At 37.3% G+C, this 16,375-nt stretch overlaps 4 protein-coding genes across 8 annotated transcripts in view; 3 read left to right on the top strand and 1 right to left on the bottom strand.

The window, feature by feature from the left end:
* Positions 1 to 66: 66 nt before the first annotated feature.
* Positions 67 to 3,484, top strand: LOC111491853 (uncharacterized sugar kinase slr0537-like). 2 transcript variants are annotated; one of them, XM_023140913.1, is made up of 8 exons: positions 67 to 249; positions 700 to 963; positions 1,059 to 1,130; positions 1,520 to 1,558; positions 1,645 to 1,752; positions 1,832 to 1,929; positions 2,075 to 2,186; positions 3,055 to 3,484. In XM_023140913.1, exons 1-8 carry the CDS (start codon positions 97 to 99, stop codon positions 3,301 to 3,303), a joined length of 1,095 nt encoding a protein of 364 aa, XP_022996681.1. In that variant the 5' UTR covers positions 67 to 96; the 3' UTR covers positions 3,304 to 3,484. The 2 variants fall into 2 exon arrangements, with proteins under 2 accessions (XP_022996681.1, XP_022996682.1); XM_023140914.1 differs by lacking the exon at positions 1,059 to 1,130.
* Positions 3,485 to 3,789: 305 nt separating this feature from the next.
* Positions 3,790 to 6,935, bottom strand: LOC111491854 (proteasome subunit alpha type-1-B-like). The gene is made up of 2 exons (XM_023140915.1): positions 6,412 to 6,935; positions 3,790 to 4,563 (listed from the first exon to the last, which is right to left on the bottom strand). Exons 1-2 carry the CDS (start codon positions 6,760 to 6,762, stop codon positions 4,069 to 4,071), a joined length of 846 nt encoding a protein of 281 aa, XP_022996683.1. The 5' UTR covers positions 6,763 to 6,935; the 3' UTR covers positions 3,790 to 4,068.
* An 870-nt stretch (positions 6,936 to 7,805) lies between these two features.
* On the top strand, positions 7,806 to 10,968 carry LOC111491861 (probable small nuclear ribonucleoprotein F). Its single transcript, XM_023140925.1, has 5 exons — positions 7,806 to 7,937; positions 8,203 to 8,290; positions 8,369 to 8,406; positions 8,940 to 9,004; positions 10,733 to 10,968. Exons 1-5 carry the CDS (start codon positions 7,935 to 7,937, stop codon positions 10,800 to 10,802), a joined length of 264 nt encoding a protein of 87 aa, XP_022996693.1. The 5' UTR covers positions 7,806 to 7,934; the 3' UTR covers positions 10,803 to 10,968.
* A 533-nt stretch (positions 10,969 to 11,501) lies between these two features.
* Positions 11,502 to 16,375, top strand: part of LOC111491850 (inositol-pentakisphosphate 2-kinase-like) — a 6,168-nt gene continuing 1,294 nt past the window's right edge. The window contains exons 1-9 of one of the 4 annotated variants that reach the window (XM_023140908.1): positions 11,503 to 11,850; positions 11,947 to 12,064; positions 12,359 to 12,562; positions 12,711 to 12,858; positions 13,803 to 13,843; positions 13,981 to 14,091; positions 14,192 to 14,791; positions 15,285 to 15,489; positions 15,988 to 16,119. In XM_023140908.1, coding sequence (XP_022996676.1) covers positions 11,963 to 12,064; positions 12,359 to 12,562; positions 12,711 to 12,858; positions 13,803 to 13,843; positions 13,981 to 14,091; positions 14,192 to 14,791; positions 15,285 to 15,470 — 1,392 coding nt within the window. In that variant the 5' untranslated portion in view covers positions 11,503 to 11,850; positions 11,947 to 11,962 and the 3' untranslated portion in view covers positions 15,471 to 15,489; positions 15,988 to 16,119. Of the gene's footprint in view, positions 11,851 to 11,946; positions 12,065 to 12,358; positions 12,563 to 12,710; positions 12,859 to 13,802; positions 13,844 to 13,980; positions 14,092 to 14,191; positions 14,792 to 15,284; positions 15,494 to 15,987; positions 16,139 to 16,375 lie in introns of those variants that run through there. The other 3 variants (XM_023140907.1, XM_023140909.1, XR_002719771.1) reach the window with 3 other exon arrangements.

Genomic DNA, 16,375 nt, shown 5'->3' with positions numbered 1-16,375 from the left:
GTTCACTTTTTGGCTCAAGAGGTTCCGTAGCCCTCGGAGTCCCCCCGGAGTCCTATATAAAGGAGGGCAGAGAAAGCAGGACCTTAAGCCACCAAGATGGGAGCCGAGCCTTTGCTTCACACTGCCAATGACTCTGAAGCTGCCCCTCTTATTCTTGGTCTTCAACCTGCTGCCCTTATCGACCATGTTGCTCGTGTCGATTCCTCTCTTCTTGATCGAATTCCCGGCGACCGCGGTGGCTCAATGCCGGTAAACATTCTTCTTTCTTTCGCCTTCTTACTCTACTTGCTCAATTGTGTTTGTTGTGTTCTGTTTTGGATTTCCTTGTGTTTTTAAGATCAGAATTTTATTGACTAATTTTTGTGTTGTTAATTCATCTTTGATTAAGCGGGTGGTTCTGCTTCTGGCGACGTTTTTGTTTCTTCCAATGTTTGAATCTCTCTTTGATTATGTGCTCTGTTCTGTGTGGTTTTAGAACTGTCTTTTTACTGTCCAATACAGTCGGATTTCTTTGCGGTGCTGTTGATTTTGTTTTTTTTCTACTTTTAGGTGCTGACTTCTTGTTGTTTTTGTATAATGCTCTGTTTTTGTTTTCTTTAATCGAGCATGTGGGGAGGAGAATTTAGTTTATGTTTCTTTTTTCACCATTTTATTCGTATCCCAAGTGCTGAATTTCGTCTGTTTTGAGTTTATTTTCAGGTTGGTATGGAAGAGCTTGAAAATATTCTGAGGGAGGTGAAATCCTATATACGTTCCTCGCCTGATGATCTGACACCGGTCAAGACAATAGCGGGGGGAAGTGTTGCGAACACAATTCGAGGGTTGAGTGCGGGGTTTGGAGTCAGCTGTGGAATCATTGGCGCCTATGGGGATGATGAGCAAGGAAAATTGTTCGTCAGTAACATGGGCTCCAATGGGGTCAATCTCTCAAGATTGAGGATGATCAAAGGATCCACAGCTCAGGTCTGCTTCACTCCCTTCATAGTGGGGTGTCCAAATTTGCATTCTGTGTTTATGTGTTTTAAAGTTCTGAGAATGTATTGTAAATTGTCCGGCAGTGTGTCTGCCTGGTTGATTCATTGGGCAACCGCACAATGCGACCCTGTCTCTCAAGTGCAGTCAAAGTTAAGGTATATTACCTTCTCAGCTGGGAGTTTGTAACAGCCCAAGCACACCGCTAACAAATATTGTCCTCTTTGGGCTTTCCTTTCAAGGGCCGTCTACTAGGAAGAGATTTCCACACCCTTATAAGGAATGCTTCGTTCCCCTCTCCATCCGATGTGGGATCTCACAATCCACCCTCCTTGGAGGCCCACCGTCTTCGCTGGCACACTGCCCAGTGTCCGGTTCTAATACCATTTTTAACAAAGGACAAAGTTAGCTAGCGGTGTGTTTTGGTTGTTACAGAGTTTCTGTTGGTTTGTTGAATAAATGATCAGTTTTAGTACTTTTGTATGTTAAACAGATGAGCTTTGGTTACTAAATATGCTGATTATCTATTTGTTTTGTGATCTTTCAGGGCAATGAACTGAGTAGCGATGACTTTAAGGGCTCTAAGGTCAGGATACTCACATCTTTATTTTCTTTTCACATAAGAGGTAGAGGCTTTTGGTAGACTTAATTATTTCCATGTCTTTATTGCAGTGGCTTGTAATGAGATATAGTATATTTAGCTTAGAAGTTATTCAAGCAGCAGTAAAGATGGCCAAACAAGAGAGAGTTTTTGTATCCTTGGATTTGGCCAGTTTCGAGGTATATGAATAGACAACTTTGTTATGTCGTTTTAAAAGAAATGTTGAACAAAGTAGCTCACATCTCTATATTTGGCCAGATGGTTCGGAATTTTCGATTGCCTCTTCTCAAGCTATTGGAGTCCGGGGATATCGACCTTTGCTTTGCCAATGAGGACGAAGCAAAGGAGTTGATAGGGTGATTGTCATTCCTTTTAAGCTCGTTATTCTTCGAACTCGACTGATTGTTAATTTGATATCTGCACTACTTCAGCTGTAGGATATTTCAGTTCTGTTGCAGAACATTTTCCAGTAGATGGTATTAACATCTGTAATCTTTACAGGGGCGAGAAAGACGCTGATCCTGAAGTTGCACTAGAATTTCTTGCAAAGCACTGTCAATGGGCAGTGGTGACATTAGGTGCCAATGGTTGTATCGCTAAGCATGGAAAAGAGGTTAGTGATTGATTTTTCCTCTTGTTGGCAACATGTGACGATTCAAACATTAGAATATCTTCTAGTTTCTTTCTCATGAACACCATGTTTCAAACTTACGCATGAATTGTTGGTAAAATGAGTCTCTTTTTTTTGGATAACTAGCACTCGTGCTTTGCTTTGGAGTCCTTAGGGAGAGGAATAATAAAGTGTTTAAAGGTGTGGAGCGGTCTAGGTAGAGAGTTTCTGTAGCAGCCCAAGCCCACCGCTAACATATATTGTCCGCTTTAACTCGTTATGTATTGCCGTCAGCCTTACGGTTTTAAAACGCGTTTATTAGGAAAAAGTTTTAATTTTCCTGTCCAACCGATGTGAGATTTCACAATCCACCCCTTGGGGACATAGCGTCCTAGCTGGCACACCACTCGGTATCTGACTCTGATACTATTTGTAACAACTCAAGCCCACCGCTAGTAGATATAGTATCTGGATGAGTACCAGTTCGCTGTGTAACTTTGAAAGACGCATTTTTAAAACTTTGAGGGGAGGCCCATAAGAGAGCCCAAAGAGGACAATATCTGCTAGCAGTGAGCTTGAGCGGTTACAGTCTCATACCATGTTAGGTTCCATATCTCCCTTTGGCCTTTGGTGTGCAAGGACTTTTGTCGGTTAAGGTTCTATGTCCTTTGTATTCTTTCATTTGTATTTTTTCATTCATTTCAATAGGACAGGGAAGTTTCTCGTTGCATCTAGGAAATGTTTAGTTTGGCCAAAGCAATACACAAATTCAAGAGATCATAGAGTGGAACTGAGTGTTTCTGAATTCTGATACAATATTTCCATGTGGGTCATTAGTAATGAAGTTACATAACTCACCTCAACATATCAGGTTGTCCGAGTTCCAGCGATAGGGGAGTCAAAGGCAACCGATGCGACCGGAGCAGGCGACTTGTTTGCGAGTGGGTTTTTATACGGATTAGTGAAGGGATTATCTCTTGTGAAATGCTGTCAATTGGGATCGTGCAGCGGGGGTTCTGTCATCCGTGCCCTTGGGGGTGAGGTTACCCCAGAAAACAGGCAATGGATGCACAAGCATCTGCAGATCAAAGGGCTTCCTCTCCCTGAGATCCCTCAATGATCAATCATTTCTCTCATGTCATTGTTGCCTCCATCAATTCTCTCTCTTTAACAGGCATCTCTTTCAAGTTATTTGAAGTTAGCTGGAGGATCTGTTTTATAATCTTAGGCTTTATGTCTCTCCATAAACAAGATGTAAAAAGTTGTTTTTCATTAATGTGATTTCATCTACTTTCAAGCTACTCTGTGGTCTCTAGTGTGTATGTGCATGCATGTTTAAAAAGAGAGTTTTTCAACCTATGTAAACTTCAAGAAACCAAATATTCTAATTAACTCAATACGAACCTAGTTTAAGAAGTCCTAACATCAAACTAAGCGTCTTTGTACTTCACTTGTTGTAGTTAGGGTCTTTGTACTTCACTTGTTGTACTTAGGCTCGGATCCATAAAACTTCGAGCGAACTTTGCAATGCATCAAGATCTGTCATATATCCTCTTCACATATGGAAAGAATCCATTCATCTTCTTTCTGAAGATTTTCCCCTTCATACAATTCAATATTAACTAACTTGATTCCAAGTGTCCAAGGACCATTGTGGATCAGCTTAATGTTCTTCACAATAATATAATAGAAAAACATAATCAGTTGTGATAACGCATTTTAAACGGTCTGATACAACTTTCATAAATGTAAAATCGAAATCTGAGGCCACAATAGAGAAGTATCGAAATGTCTGCACTAAAGATCCAAACCTAACAGCAATACCCAGGAAGTGGGGAAGGGGGAAGTGGGGAAGGGAGAGGCAACGTCTGCACGGTGTGTGCCCTTAGATATCCATTGGCGCCACGCCTTGATCTGGGGCACTACCTTGGTCTGTCCCTGCAGCTGGTTCGGGGGCAGCAGAATCACCGTGCTCCGGGGCGACATCCTGATCCGCAGCAGGAACATCATCCTCCTTAACAATCTCAAATTCATCAATCAACTTCTGAACAGTTTCCCTATCCAGTATATGGAAAGGTTCACCAACTCCCAAAATGGAAATCGTGCATACGGAGGAAGTCAGTTTTTCTCCTTGCAAGGTTTCTCTGGTAGCCATCAGTGCATCTTTGATTAAGTCGTCTTTAGAAGAGTCCTTGAAGTTCTCAAACCTCCTTTCCAAGTACGTCTTTGCAGCCTGTGAACGGGATCCTATGGCAAAAGCTTGATATTCAAAGTAATTCCCGCTCGGGCAGTTGAAGTAGAGATGAGCGCCAGACTCATCCAGACCACCTACCAGCAGACCAACACCGTATGGACGTTTCCATGAGCGTTGGGTGCAGACCTGCAACAAATGTGCAAGATAATTAGAGAAACCTAAGTTTCTGGACATGAGAACTGGTGTTCCCTGTAAAAATAACCATGCTTGGAGCCCTGAAAATACATATAACAGAACAGTTCAGAGAGAATACACCCTCAATAAAGAACCAGCAAGAACCAGCAAAAGATTGAAAACAATTAACAACTACATCTGGTGCAAAGCCATAAGGTACGTCCTACACACTTGAATATATGCTCGTGGGAAGGAATTCCCCATGATTTATGGAGAAACAAAAGGGTACACGTACAACAAAATAGCAGTCCACTCCCCTTTACCCATATTGGTTGACATTAACCTATTTTACAGCAGAAAAAAAGTAGAGGTTAAAGGGGGATAAATGCATGAAGATAAGCTCCTCGAAGCTCGTTCAGTCTGGTGGCTGAAATGAAAAGATAGAGACGTTTGGAAGTTTGCCATTAGAGCTTTTCTATGGCTCATTTGGTTAGAAAGAAACCAGATCATCTTTCACGATGCGTTTGGTTAAAAATGCTTACATAACTATATTGATTTTGTTCTTCATACAGTCTCTCGTTAGAGTGCCCTTCCCAGAAAATTTTGTTCTATAACATAACCACATAGTATTTCAGATCACCCTAGTTTGTAAGGTCTTCATGTATTAGCTAGTTGGCGGTGGATGCCATTTTCTCTAACTCTGGACTCCAGGTTTTTGTCTTTATTTTTGTTGTGAATACAAGATCTCTAACAAAAAAAAAAAAAATAATACAAAAAGTGGGATAAATGCAATAAGCCAGGTTACCAAGATTGTTTCTTCATCTACACTACTATATGAGTTTCGCATTCCGAGTACCGACATTTTATTCCCCAAATTTCAAGCAAAGCTAGGAGAAGGGCAGTAAAAAGGAATTGAGATATCAAAATGATTAGGCAAACCAAAGAACTTGAAAGCAGAATCAACACCAACACCAACACAACAACCACATTGAAACGAAATTAAAGAACTTAGTAGAGGATGGCACGTCCTCATGCTATCTCTCAGTGCCCTGTCACATACTAATAAATTAAACCCAATTCCAGGAATTCAACACTCCACTTTTTTTCTTTTTTTTCTTTTTTTATGGTAAGAACCCGAGCTTTTATTGATAAACATGAAACAAAACGTTCCTAGGAAACCATTCCGGAAGAAATTATTGGGAGCTATGCCATCCCCCATGACCACCAGATAGCTACATAGTTAAACGAATCTAATTTTTCATACATCTAATGGTCATAAAAAGTGGTAGATACATTGTGACCCTAAATAATTACTTACCTTCCTGGCTTCTACTGAAGTCTAAACTATTGAACAACAAAATACAAAGAATTAGAAAGAACAAATTACCAGCAAGGCTAGGTGGGTTCAAACTAATTCAACAATTAGAAAAATCAAACAAATTGGAGAGCTTGAAGTCCTAGTTTGTTTCTACTACTGCAGGGTTAAGAATCAGTGGAACGAATACTACCAGCATAAGATAAGCAAGCAGAAAGCCCATAATCTTTAGCTGCCTTTAAACACTCAAAGTGCTGAAAATTAGAGGATAAATAGGCAACCTTCTGCCATTTCCTAAATGTTCATTAACTTCAGTTTCTGGCTAATAAAAGATTCACATTCTATTCCCTCAGCTTAGGGAACTTAATAATCTGAAAAGTTTCACCTTCAAATATCCAGCTATGGTAATGCGTAATTTCAGAACCAAGCCCGCCACTAGCCAAATAAATTCAAACCCACAGCATAGATAGCTAAAATTCAAGAAATACATAAGAAACTAAAAGCACCAACAAATTGTGAACAGAACGAGGGCTTCGTTTACAAACCTGAGCCTTATCGGCAAGTTGAACTACGAGACGACCAACGGGAAGCGGAGATTCGTAAGTGTAGCTGTAATTGATACACTCAGATCTCATATAACGGGAAAGAACGCGTCCATCAGCAGTAAGGCCGGAAATGGCGACGCCGATGTGATCGTCGACTTTGAAGATCTTCTTCTGGTGCGAGGATAGTTCAGAGTTAGCCTTATTGACGCAGGCAAGAACCACATGGGTCTTGGATCGGAGGCCAATGGCAGCGGAGCCTTGCTTCACGGCCTCCATCGCGTACTCCACCTGAAACAACCTCCCCGCCGGACTCCATGTCGTCACGTCCGTATCGTACTGATTCCTAAACATTGTTGCTGAAACAAAAATAAAAACAATTCAAGAGTTTCGCAGAGCCACAATCACGATCCCTGGTGTGCACAAAGGGAGAGGATTGAGGTCGTATTAATGGAGGATTTAGGGGTTTCGTCTTCTCCAAGGCAATATTTGGCGATGGGTTTCCTCACTTTGTACTGTGGTGAAACACTTTATTTCTAACTTCTTCTTATTTTTTTTTATTTAATTTTTTTTTTACTAAAGTATATAAATCAAAATAGAAGAACACCATATTAATATTAGTGATATGACACTGCTAGTTCGAGCATAACTTAGTAGATACAAACATTATTTAATGTCTCAACGATTGCTGACTGGATCACCCGCCTCATCAGTATATAAAAAAATAAATTTATTTATGTAATCGTCTAAGCCCACTGCTAACAGATATTATTTTTCTTGTGCTTTTCCTTAGGAGCTTTCCACAAAAGTTTTAAAACACATATACTGGTCAAAGGTTTCCACGTCGTTGTAAGAAAATTTTCGTTATTCTCTCCAACCAATGTGGAGTATCACAGTCCACCCCTTGGATGCTGACACAGTCCAATATCTGACAATGATACCATTTGTAACAAAGTCCTTATAAATATTGTTATTTTTAGGCTTCCTCTTAAGGTTTTAAAACATGTCTACTATGGATAGGGTCTAGCCCTACCGTGATTAGAGCTAGTCACTTGTTAAGATCTTGAAGCGGTGGACTTTGACTGCTATTGTTACCGTTTAATGACGATGATAAAAATAAAATTATTTTAAAAAAACATTATTGTTTAATGATTATAAAATATAATGCATAAGTATTTTTTTTTTTTTGAAAATATTATTTATCATAGATATATAAAATAATTGGATTAAATGAAAATATATAGGAAATTGTAAATTCAAAATGGATAATTAAATATAGAGATAAAATTAAATGACGACAAAATGGAACTATTGGGTATGGAGCCCATGGGTTTCCATTTTATGGGCCTGAAATTCATTATCCGGCCCATATTGTCCAATTCGCCCAGTTGCCGAAAGCTCACAGATATTCAACGACGAAAAAGGAGGGAAAACAAGCCCTAGAGCGAGAGCGCCATTTTCTTCGACTCCTTGTTCTTTTGAGCTCCACAGATTTCAAAGAAGCTCTTGCTCGCCATTTCGGAACCATGGTAAGTAAGAATTTTCTTTTTTCCTTGCTTTTTGGTTCTGTATAATGTTTTCGTTGTTCTTTTTACCCTTTCCCCCCCGCGATTCGATGTGGAATGAGTGTTAATGTAGCCGTATGTTGTATCAGATAGTTGGCTGAAGTTTTCGATTTATTTTACTGATTCTTCTGTTATGTAGATTCTTGGCTGTTTATTTTTTTGTAACTCCATTTTGCTTTGATTCGTAAATGACGCTTAATTCTCTGATATGATTGTTTGGACGTTGTAGAGCATCCCAGTTAACCCGAAACCGTTTTTGAACAATTTGACTGGAAAGACTGTGGTTGTGAAACTCAAGTGGGGGATGGAGTACAAAGGTTTGGTTCTATCTGCTGCTTGTTTTCTTCGTTTCTTTTGCCTGCTGATGTTTGTACTCACTTTCGTTTACATTTCAGGCTTTCTTGTCTCGGTGGACTCGTACATGAACTTACAGGTGTGTTTCTACTTGCATTGACATTAATTTAGTTAGTTCTTTTCGATTGCAATCATATTCTTGTTGTTTTTATGTCTCCCTCTGCTGCAGGGCTTAGTTTACCAAGAGTCCGTATACTATTTTGACTGTAATGAATTTACTCGATATGAGAAGGGAACTTAGTCTAATCGTCTTTTTACTTGAAACATTGTTCAAACATTGCACTAACTGATTCTATGCCGTTCATCTCTGAATCTAACTTGATGTGTTCTGCTCATATTGAAAGTTCCCCCTTACAACTATTTATCATTGGCTTTTTCTGGAGAACTAGTTTGAAACAACGTTGGCCATTTTTGTTTTCATAATTTTTTGTAAGAAATGCTTTGGAATAATTTGTAAATTTTATTATTTATTGTGCATGTCGAAACTGGTATACATAGTCAAGTGGTTTAGGCATCTCTACTTTGTTTAAGAGGTCGTGGGTTTCACTCCTCACTCCCACATTTGATTTAATATTCTTGAAAGGGAAATTAAGTTACAATTTTTTAATGCAGCTTGCCAATACTGAGGAATATATCGACGGACAATGTACTGGGAGTTTGGGAGAAATATTGATCAGGTAACCTTTTTTTTGTGATTGAAAATCACAATATCTAGTGCATCAATGCTTATTTGTTGATTGTAATGTGATTGGAGTGTTGTTTGAAATATCATTAGACTAATAAGCGTATATTAGTGATTGAATAGAGAAGTTGTGGTGATTCGATATAAATAGTATGGCAAGGAAAGGAGAGTAGAGAATTTTTTAGTGGTTTAGGCTTCAGTCAGTATAGTCAAGAGAGGGAAGGTTCCAAGTACCTCAAATATTTGGTTATCTTGGTGTTCTGTTATGTTTTATATTTCAGTATATTTGGTTCTATCAAATCTATTCCAGAGAAATTTGATTATGGCTGTGGGGTTCGATGAAAATTTATGTGAACAGCTGTTGATGTTTTTATGTGAAGAATTGAATCGTTCCCTCAAGTAATTGGCAGAGGTAATGGATTCAATGTTCCAATCTTTTCGAGATAGAGTGGCACAGAATTTTAGTGAAATGAAAGCGGAGATTATAGAAATAAGAAAAGAGATCAGATGGGCAAAAACAAAGAGGTAGACATTCATATTGGAATCAGATCTCTCATCTCGCAAGGATACAAAAAAGGTTGATGGTGAAGAGAGTGAGACGACCACAAAAAACATGGAACAAACCTCAGAATCCTTGCATGAGGAACAAGAGTGAGAATGAGAAGTCAATGAAGAAAAAAGTAAGAACGGATTTAGGATTAATGGAGCTTGTATGGAAACAAAGGAGAGTGTGCAAAAGAGGTGTAGAAGGAACCAAAAATACGCCTACCAAAAAACAGTTAATGTATGGTTAAGATCGAGGGGAGGTTAACCACTAACAATTGCTATTTCTATGGCTGGAGATTAGTTTGATGTTTGAAAACCTTTGAGTGGGCTGGGAAGACATTCAAGTTAAGAAAGGAAGGATTTCTGGAGAGATTGTCAGCAATTGCTACTTCTATGGCCAGAGATAAACACTTGGGGAGGCGCTAACGCAATCATCATGAAGAGAGGTATTTGAGGGATCAGAGGGGAACTGTTGTGTGAAAAATAGAAATAACAAAAGACGTGCAAGAGAGGCCAATGCTGGGGTCGTGGGGAAGGCATCAACACAAATTTCGTGAAGATGTATTCGTGGATATGAAGTTGGCTAGTCACGCGAATTGTTAGAAGAAAAAAAGGTCCATTTCTTCGGAACTACAAAAATAAGGCTCGAATTTTGGGGTGTGTTAACTTCTATATTTGAACTCAAGAACTGACCCACTACTAAAAGGAAAACCCTAGGAGCCATAGGTCCACATGTTTTCTTTTCACCTGCGTTGTCGCACATCCTTATTTCTATTCCCAACACTGCCGATTGTTGCCTGTGATATCTCCTCTACATGCCACTGCTTTCCGCACAAGGTCATCGCTTACCAACCAGTTGGGTGTTTGAAAGGGGAATGGATTTAGGCTTGAGAATGAATGTATGCTCAGGAGAGGAGATGTTCCAAATGCCTCGAAACTTGGTTATCTTTTACATTTTAGTATACTTGTTTTTATCATAATATGAATGGCTGTTTATGATATAAATGACTCGAGCGAGAAAATGTAACAGACAACGTGTAGAATATAAGGTCGTACACATGCATTTTTTTTCTACGAGAACTATAAGGATATGTTAGTAAGTTATTCGTGCTTAGCGATCAATTCTTCCCCAGATTCTCATATCGAACATGGCAATGTTCCTACTTTTTCCTGACAGGTGTAACAACGTTCTTTACCTTCGCGGAGTACCAGAGGATGAAGAGATAGAAGATGCAGAGCGTGATTAGCATGTAAATTTTTAGCAGCTTTTCGATGGCGCAGCAGTAGTGAAGTTTTATGATGTTATTGATACTATGTATGGCATCTCAAGGGACAGGAACACTCCAATTTGGTGGATTTCAAAACCTGCAACAATCGGTTTGGTATCATACAAGGATCTTTATATTTTTAAAATTGACCATTATTCTCGATCCATAAAATTTTAAAAAAATATCTCAAAATTGCTTAACCCTCAATTCACGTATCCAATACTATCGCTTGTTTTAAAATTTCATGTTTATTAAATGTTTTACTCATTTTAAAAAAATCAAACTTTAAAATTATCATGGGATTAAAATTTAAATCTATATATAGTGTGACAATTAATTCTATAAATTTCTAATGTCTCGGTGATATCAAATATTATGAAATTTAAGAAGTAATTATAGATTAAGCTTTTTGGATTTAATTGCATAGAAAATAGATTTCAGAGAAATCTGTCAAATCGGTAATAGTTAATTATTTATTCACATTTGTGAGTAAACTATATTTTTTGTCCCAAATTTTCTTATCGATATTATTATTTTAGGGTAAAAATTTTAAATTGAAAAATGAAATAAATATTTTAATATATATTATTTAATAGAAAAATACAAAACCACACACACACATATATATATATATATATATATATATATATAAATATATAATTTTTTTAAAATGATAAAACTCCCCAAAACCCCCGACCATATTGCATAGAACAAAACGTTCCATCCATAATACCAAAAATTGCCTTTCCCTCTTTCAGATCTGAATCGCTGCATTTGCTCGACACGTCCTGTTAGCTGATTGTTCCACCTCCGTCCCCAAATCCCTAATTTCACTATCAACTCCCTTTTCTCTGCTTCTATTCCTTCTCATATTACTGAGTTCTCACCTTCTTCTCGCGGGTTTTTTTTTTTGTTCTGTTTCATTCTTCGATTCAATGGTTGCTGCATCGTGGAATGTGGGTTTCCTCAGAAGATCTAGGGTTTATATCACCGGATAGCTACGCCCTATATGCGATTTTCAGATCAGGTACTTGAATCTCTGACGATTAATTGTTATGATGTTGCTTCCTTCTTCTATATATTTTTGCCATTCCTGTGGTTGAACGATTGAAACGAATCTCAGAGGACGAACGTTTGGGATGGAGATTGTACTAAAAGAGAAGGATGCTGCGGATTGGGTTTATAGAGGCGAAGGAGCCGCTAATCTTGTTCTTGCATATACTGGCTCCTCTCCACCTTTTGTATGTTGAACCTGTCGCTCCTTTCTCTAATTACATATAGATAAAAAAACACGATTGTCATTAGGATGAATTTGGCAGTTTCTACGTTGTTACAGATACTTTTCTGTAGTTGCAAGTTTGTGACTGGGAAATGGGGCATTGGATAGCCAGGAAATTCTTGACAATTTCCTTTTCTTTACGTATATAGCAGATGAGAATCTAAATGAAGGGATGGTTTGAATGCAACCTACAAAAGAGAGGGTATCACTTTGGGGATTTAAACTTTTTGGGGACTAACTATTCTTCTTGATATAGATTGGAAAAGTTATGCGTATACAAAAGGCTTCTATCAATGGATCACAGCATGCGAGGACTCCGACCGCATTTTCCAAATACGAATACTTGTTGTGGGGTGACATAGGGAACCTTGTCTCATCCGCTGATAGGGAGACTGCTGCCCAAACCTTTGTGCAGCGTGTAATGAGCCCTTTATTGGGTTCCAAACACGTTGATTCTGGTGTATGTTTTTCCTTTGCTCTTTAAGTGAATTGATATATTTCAGAAATACAGCTGATTGTGTACTTTTTCTTTTCATAGAATTCTACCATTAAAAGTGTTGCAAAACTGAGTACAAATTTCTGAGCGTGGTATATCTTTACACTCGCAGAAACTTGTTTTAGTAACCAGAGAATTTCTAGAGTTGGCAGAGAAGAATGTAAATAGTGAACGCCCATCTTGGAGAGTAGATGCTGGAAAGATTGATACCCATCGTGATTATGTTCTTATTATATCTGATCATTCCATTTTCCCTCACGGTAATAATACATTTTCTAAAATGTTCTATTAAATACCATTATACCGTTGCATTTTCTTATAACGAAGAGGACAACCTGCCTGTATACTCTGTCCGATTAGTCATTGGTCCAGTTAAGGTTAAGGTGAAAAAGTTGTCTACATTTTTGCGGTCTTTCATACAATTGTTCTATTTTCTTTGTAAAATAGTATGGAATGTACTGTATATTTCTTTATTTTAATTTTAGAACTTAAGGACACAATTGTATATCCTATAGTACATATCTTGTTTAAGTAAGGCATTGCTTATTTATTTTCTATTATTTTATTTCCAATGGTTCCTTTTCCCCAAGGAATGAACCAAGGGGCAGATAGTAGCTTTTGCACATTATTTAAACATGGTTTCCTAGTAAGTTACACATCATAGTAACTTCTTGGAGCTTTTTATGTGCATTGATTTAAATCTTTCTAAGTACTCATGATGTAGGAGTGCCCATTTTGGAGTGACAAACCTTTCCTAATTCCCTGTTTTCTCAGTGTTGATGCATTGTGGTGTTCCGATTTCTCTCTTTTTTCATAAGAAAAAAAGAACATGCACCTTCTGAGTTATTTTATAGTTTATTATGGATGTTTAGGTATTCATGAAAACTTTTCCATATATGATCTTGATGAATGGTCAATTGCTGTGCTGCATATGAGTTTTCTGATTAGATTGTCTCCATCTTCTGTATGCTCTTAAAAAATATAAGCCAATGGTTTAAGAAAAGGAATAACCACTCAAATATACTATGTTTCCTGCTCTTGATTTCCTTTCGAAATGGAATGCTACCTTACCAATTGACTGGCCTTACTTGCAAGCCATGATATCAGGCAGATAATGACGTCCTTGTTAATTTTCCCCTTTTGTTTTCCACTTTTTTTCATTATTTCATTTTGGTGATGGAATTGCTTACTTTTTCTATTTCAGGTGCTTTAGAAGGTGAGCCTTGCATATCTGTCGAGATAAAGGTACTTCTCACTTCTATGGTATTTATTTTTATTTTTTCTTTTTAGCATTGATTAATTTAATTCTGCAAGCATTACTCCAAATGAATGATAAAGTGGCTCTTTTTTAAATTTTTTGTTCTGTTTTCTTCTTCCCCCAGCCAAAATGTGGGTTTCTCCCATTCTCAAGGTTCATAACCCATGGCAACGCGGTTAAGAGATGTATGACTCGTTTCAGAATGCACCAAGCCCTTAAGTTGCATCAAGAAGAGGTAATCTTTCTTCATTGTTTCAATGAATTTAGCTGTCTTCATTTATTATTTCCTAATTTAGTTTGCATCACTGTTGCAATTTTTTTTTTTTTTTTTGTAGATATCAGAGTTCAGTGATTATGATCCACTTGATCTCTTCTCTGGATCCAAGGATCGTATACTTAAAGCAATTAAGGATCTTTTTTCCACACCTCAAAACAACTTTCGAGTGTTCTATAATGGCTCTCTTATATTTGGGGCATTGGGTGGTTCTGCAGAGAATACTGACGTGATTGTTGGAGAAGCATTTGAAGATGCACTGAAGTCTGTCATCCTGGCAGATGATGGGCTATGCACTACTAGCTTGCTACAGCTTGTCACTGAAACTTTATATAAATCTGGAGTTCTGGATCGACTTCTTGAAGTCCAGAAGCTTGACAGTTTGGACATAGAAGGTGCTATTCATGCATATTATGATGTAATTTCAGAGCCTTGTGTGGTTTGTGGACAGTTGAATGAAGATGAAGAATTGCATAGATATGCCTCTTTGCATTCCCTTCCTCTTGATCAAAGCTTAAAGATTGTCAAAAACTTTTTGATAGCTGCTACTGCCAAAGACTGTAGCTTGATGATTAGTTTTAGGCCAAGAGAAGGGAAAGAATGGGGTTCTTCGAATAACACAATACGTCTTGAATCAACAGGGCAATTTTTTGATTATAAGGTACATGTAATTCATCTTTTCATTCTGTTTATTTCAAAAAGATTATTTGAAAGCATTTTATGTTATAATTCTTCCAATTGATATCCTTGCCACTCGAGAGTAAATATTTATGAATGAGGAAAGAGAGAGTCTGCTTTTAGAAATAGTTATGAACATTGAAATCAAACAAGCGTTACATAACTATTTGGCATTTTATAATAAATTTTTTTTATTCAACTTATATTATTTATAATTTATCAGGGCTCACCAATATGGATCTTTTCATTTCGATGATATTTTTGCTACTGCTTCTCTTTGGGTTTGTGTTAAATATTTACCATTTGCTTCAGTTACGAGCTTTACTTAAATTCACCGTGTGCTTGAAAACCAAATCAGTCCAAATCTAATAAGCATACAAAAAGAAGTATTTATCAGTATCCTGAGTTGATTTTTCTCCACTTCAAGGTGTCCAATTATTTGTGAGGTGAAAAATTACCTGCTTACAATATTTCAGGTACACTTCATTGACCTGGATCTAAAACCAATGAAGAAGATGGAAGAATATTATGAACTGGATAAGAAGATAGTGGGTCTCTACAGGAAAATAGAGAAAGGGAAAGTAGGTGATATTCAAATGCAAAGTTATATGAGTCTAAGGATGGAAAGTCGATCCAATATTAAGAAACAATTTCCTCATTGAGGATTTACTTGTGTATGTGGTAAGTTCAATACTTTGCTTTCCTTGCCGTAATTATTACAGTGCCTGTTCTGGAATTCTAGTTACAGGCTAATTTATATTTACTACTTTACTTTATTTGTTTATTGCTCTCACATTGTTCACCCAACTAATCCTCAGATAGACTTTTGCCCATCCCAAAGCTAGTTCTAAGTGACAATGAGAATTTTGATTTATTAAATTATTAAGTTCTATACTTTGAGGCTTGAACACAGGGAAGATTACTTTAAATATTCTATGCTTTTACTACTAGAGCCACCCAATGCAGATTATGATTAACATGTATATTTTCCATACATTTACTTGTTTACCTGGCATCTTGCCGTAATTTATCATGCATGCATCCTTTAGGAACTTTTCTTAGCATTCAGTATACAAAAGTTTGAAATTATTACCACACAATTGCAAATATATACATTTTTCGGATAGATTATACTTGCTTGATATCTGTAATATAATTGAATATCATTAATGTTTACAGATACTGGAGATACGGGGTTTGTGTTGCCCATGTCTATATCTGGACCTTCAGATAAAGGATTTGGGGCATGCTTAAGTGGTGTGTATCATGGTCCAATACAATGGCTGCTCTTGGCTGCACCCATCCCTAAAAAATGAGCGATTGAAAAGGTTACTCTCTAGCATCCTTTCCTTGCATGTAAATAAAAAATCTGTCGAGAATTTCCTTCCAGGGGAAGAAATATCTCATAAAAGTGGATCAGTTAGTGTGGCAAAATATAAGAACGGGAGAACTCTCATTGGATGTTATTTTTCATTAGTGAAGCTAATTTTTAGTGGTATCATTTTCAATTTAATGATATTCAAGTTTTTTTTTTTTTTTTTTTTTTTTTTTTTTTTTTTTTTTTTTT

Source organism: Cucurbita maxima, unplaced genomic scaffold (assembly GCF_002738345.1).
Source record: "Cucurbita maxima cultivar Rimu unplaced genomic scaffold, Cmax_1.0 Cma_Scf00017, whole genome shotgun sequence".
NCBI classification, from domain to species: Eukaryota; Viridiplantae; Streptophyta; class Magnoliopsida; order Cucurbitales; family Cucurbitaceae; genus Cucurbita; species Cucurbita maxima.
The sequence above is the reverse complement of the archived record's forward strand: the minus strand, read 5'-3'. Positions and strand labels throughout refer to the sequence as shown.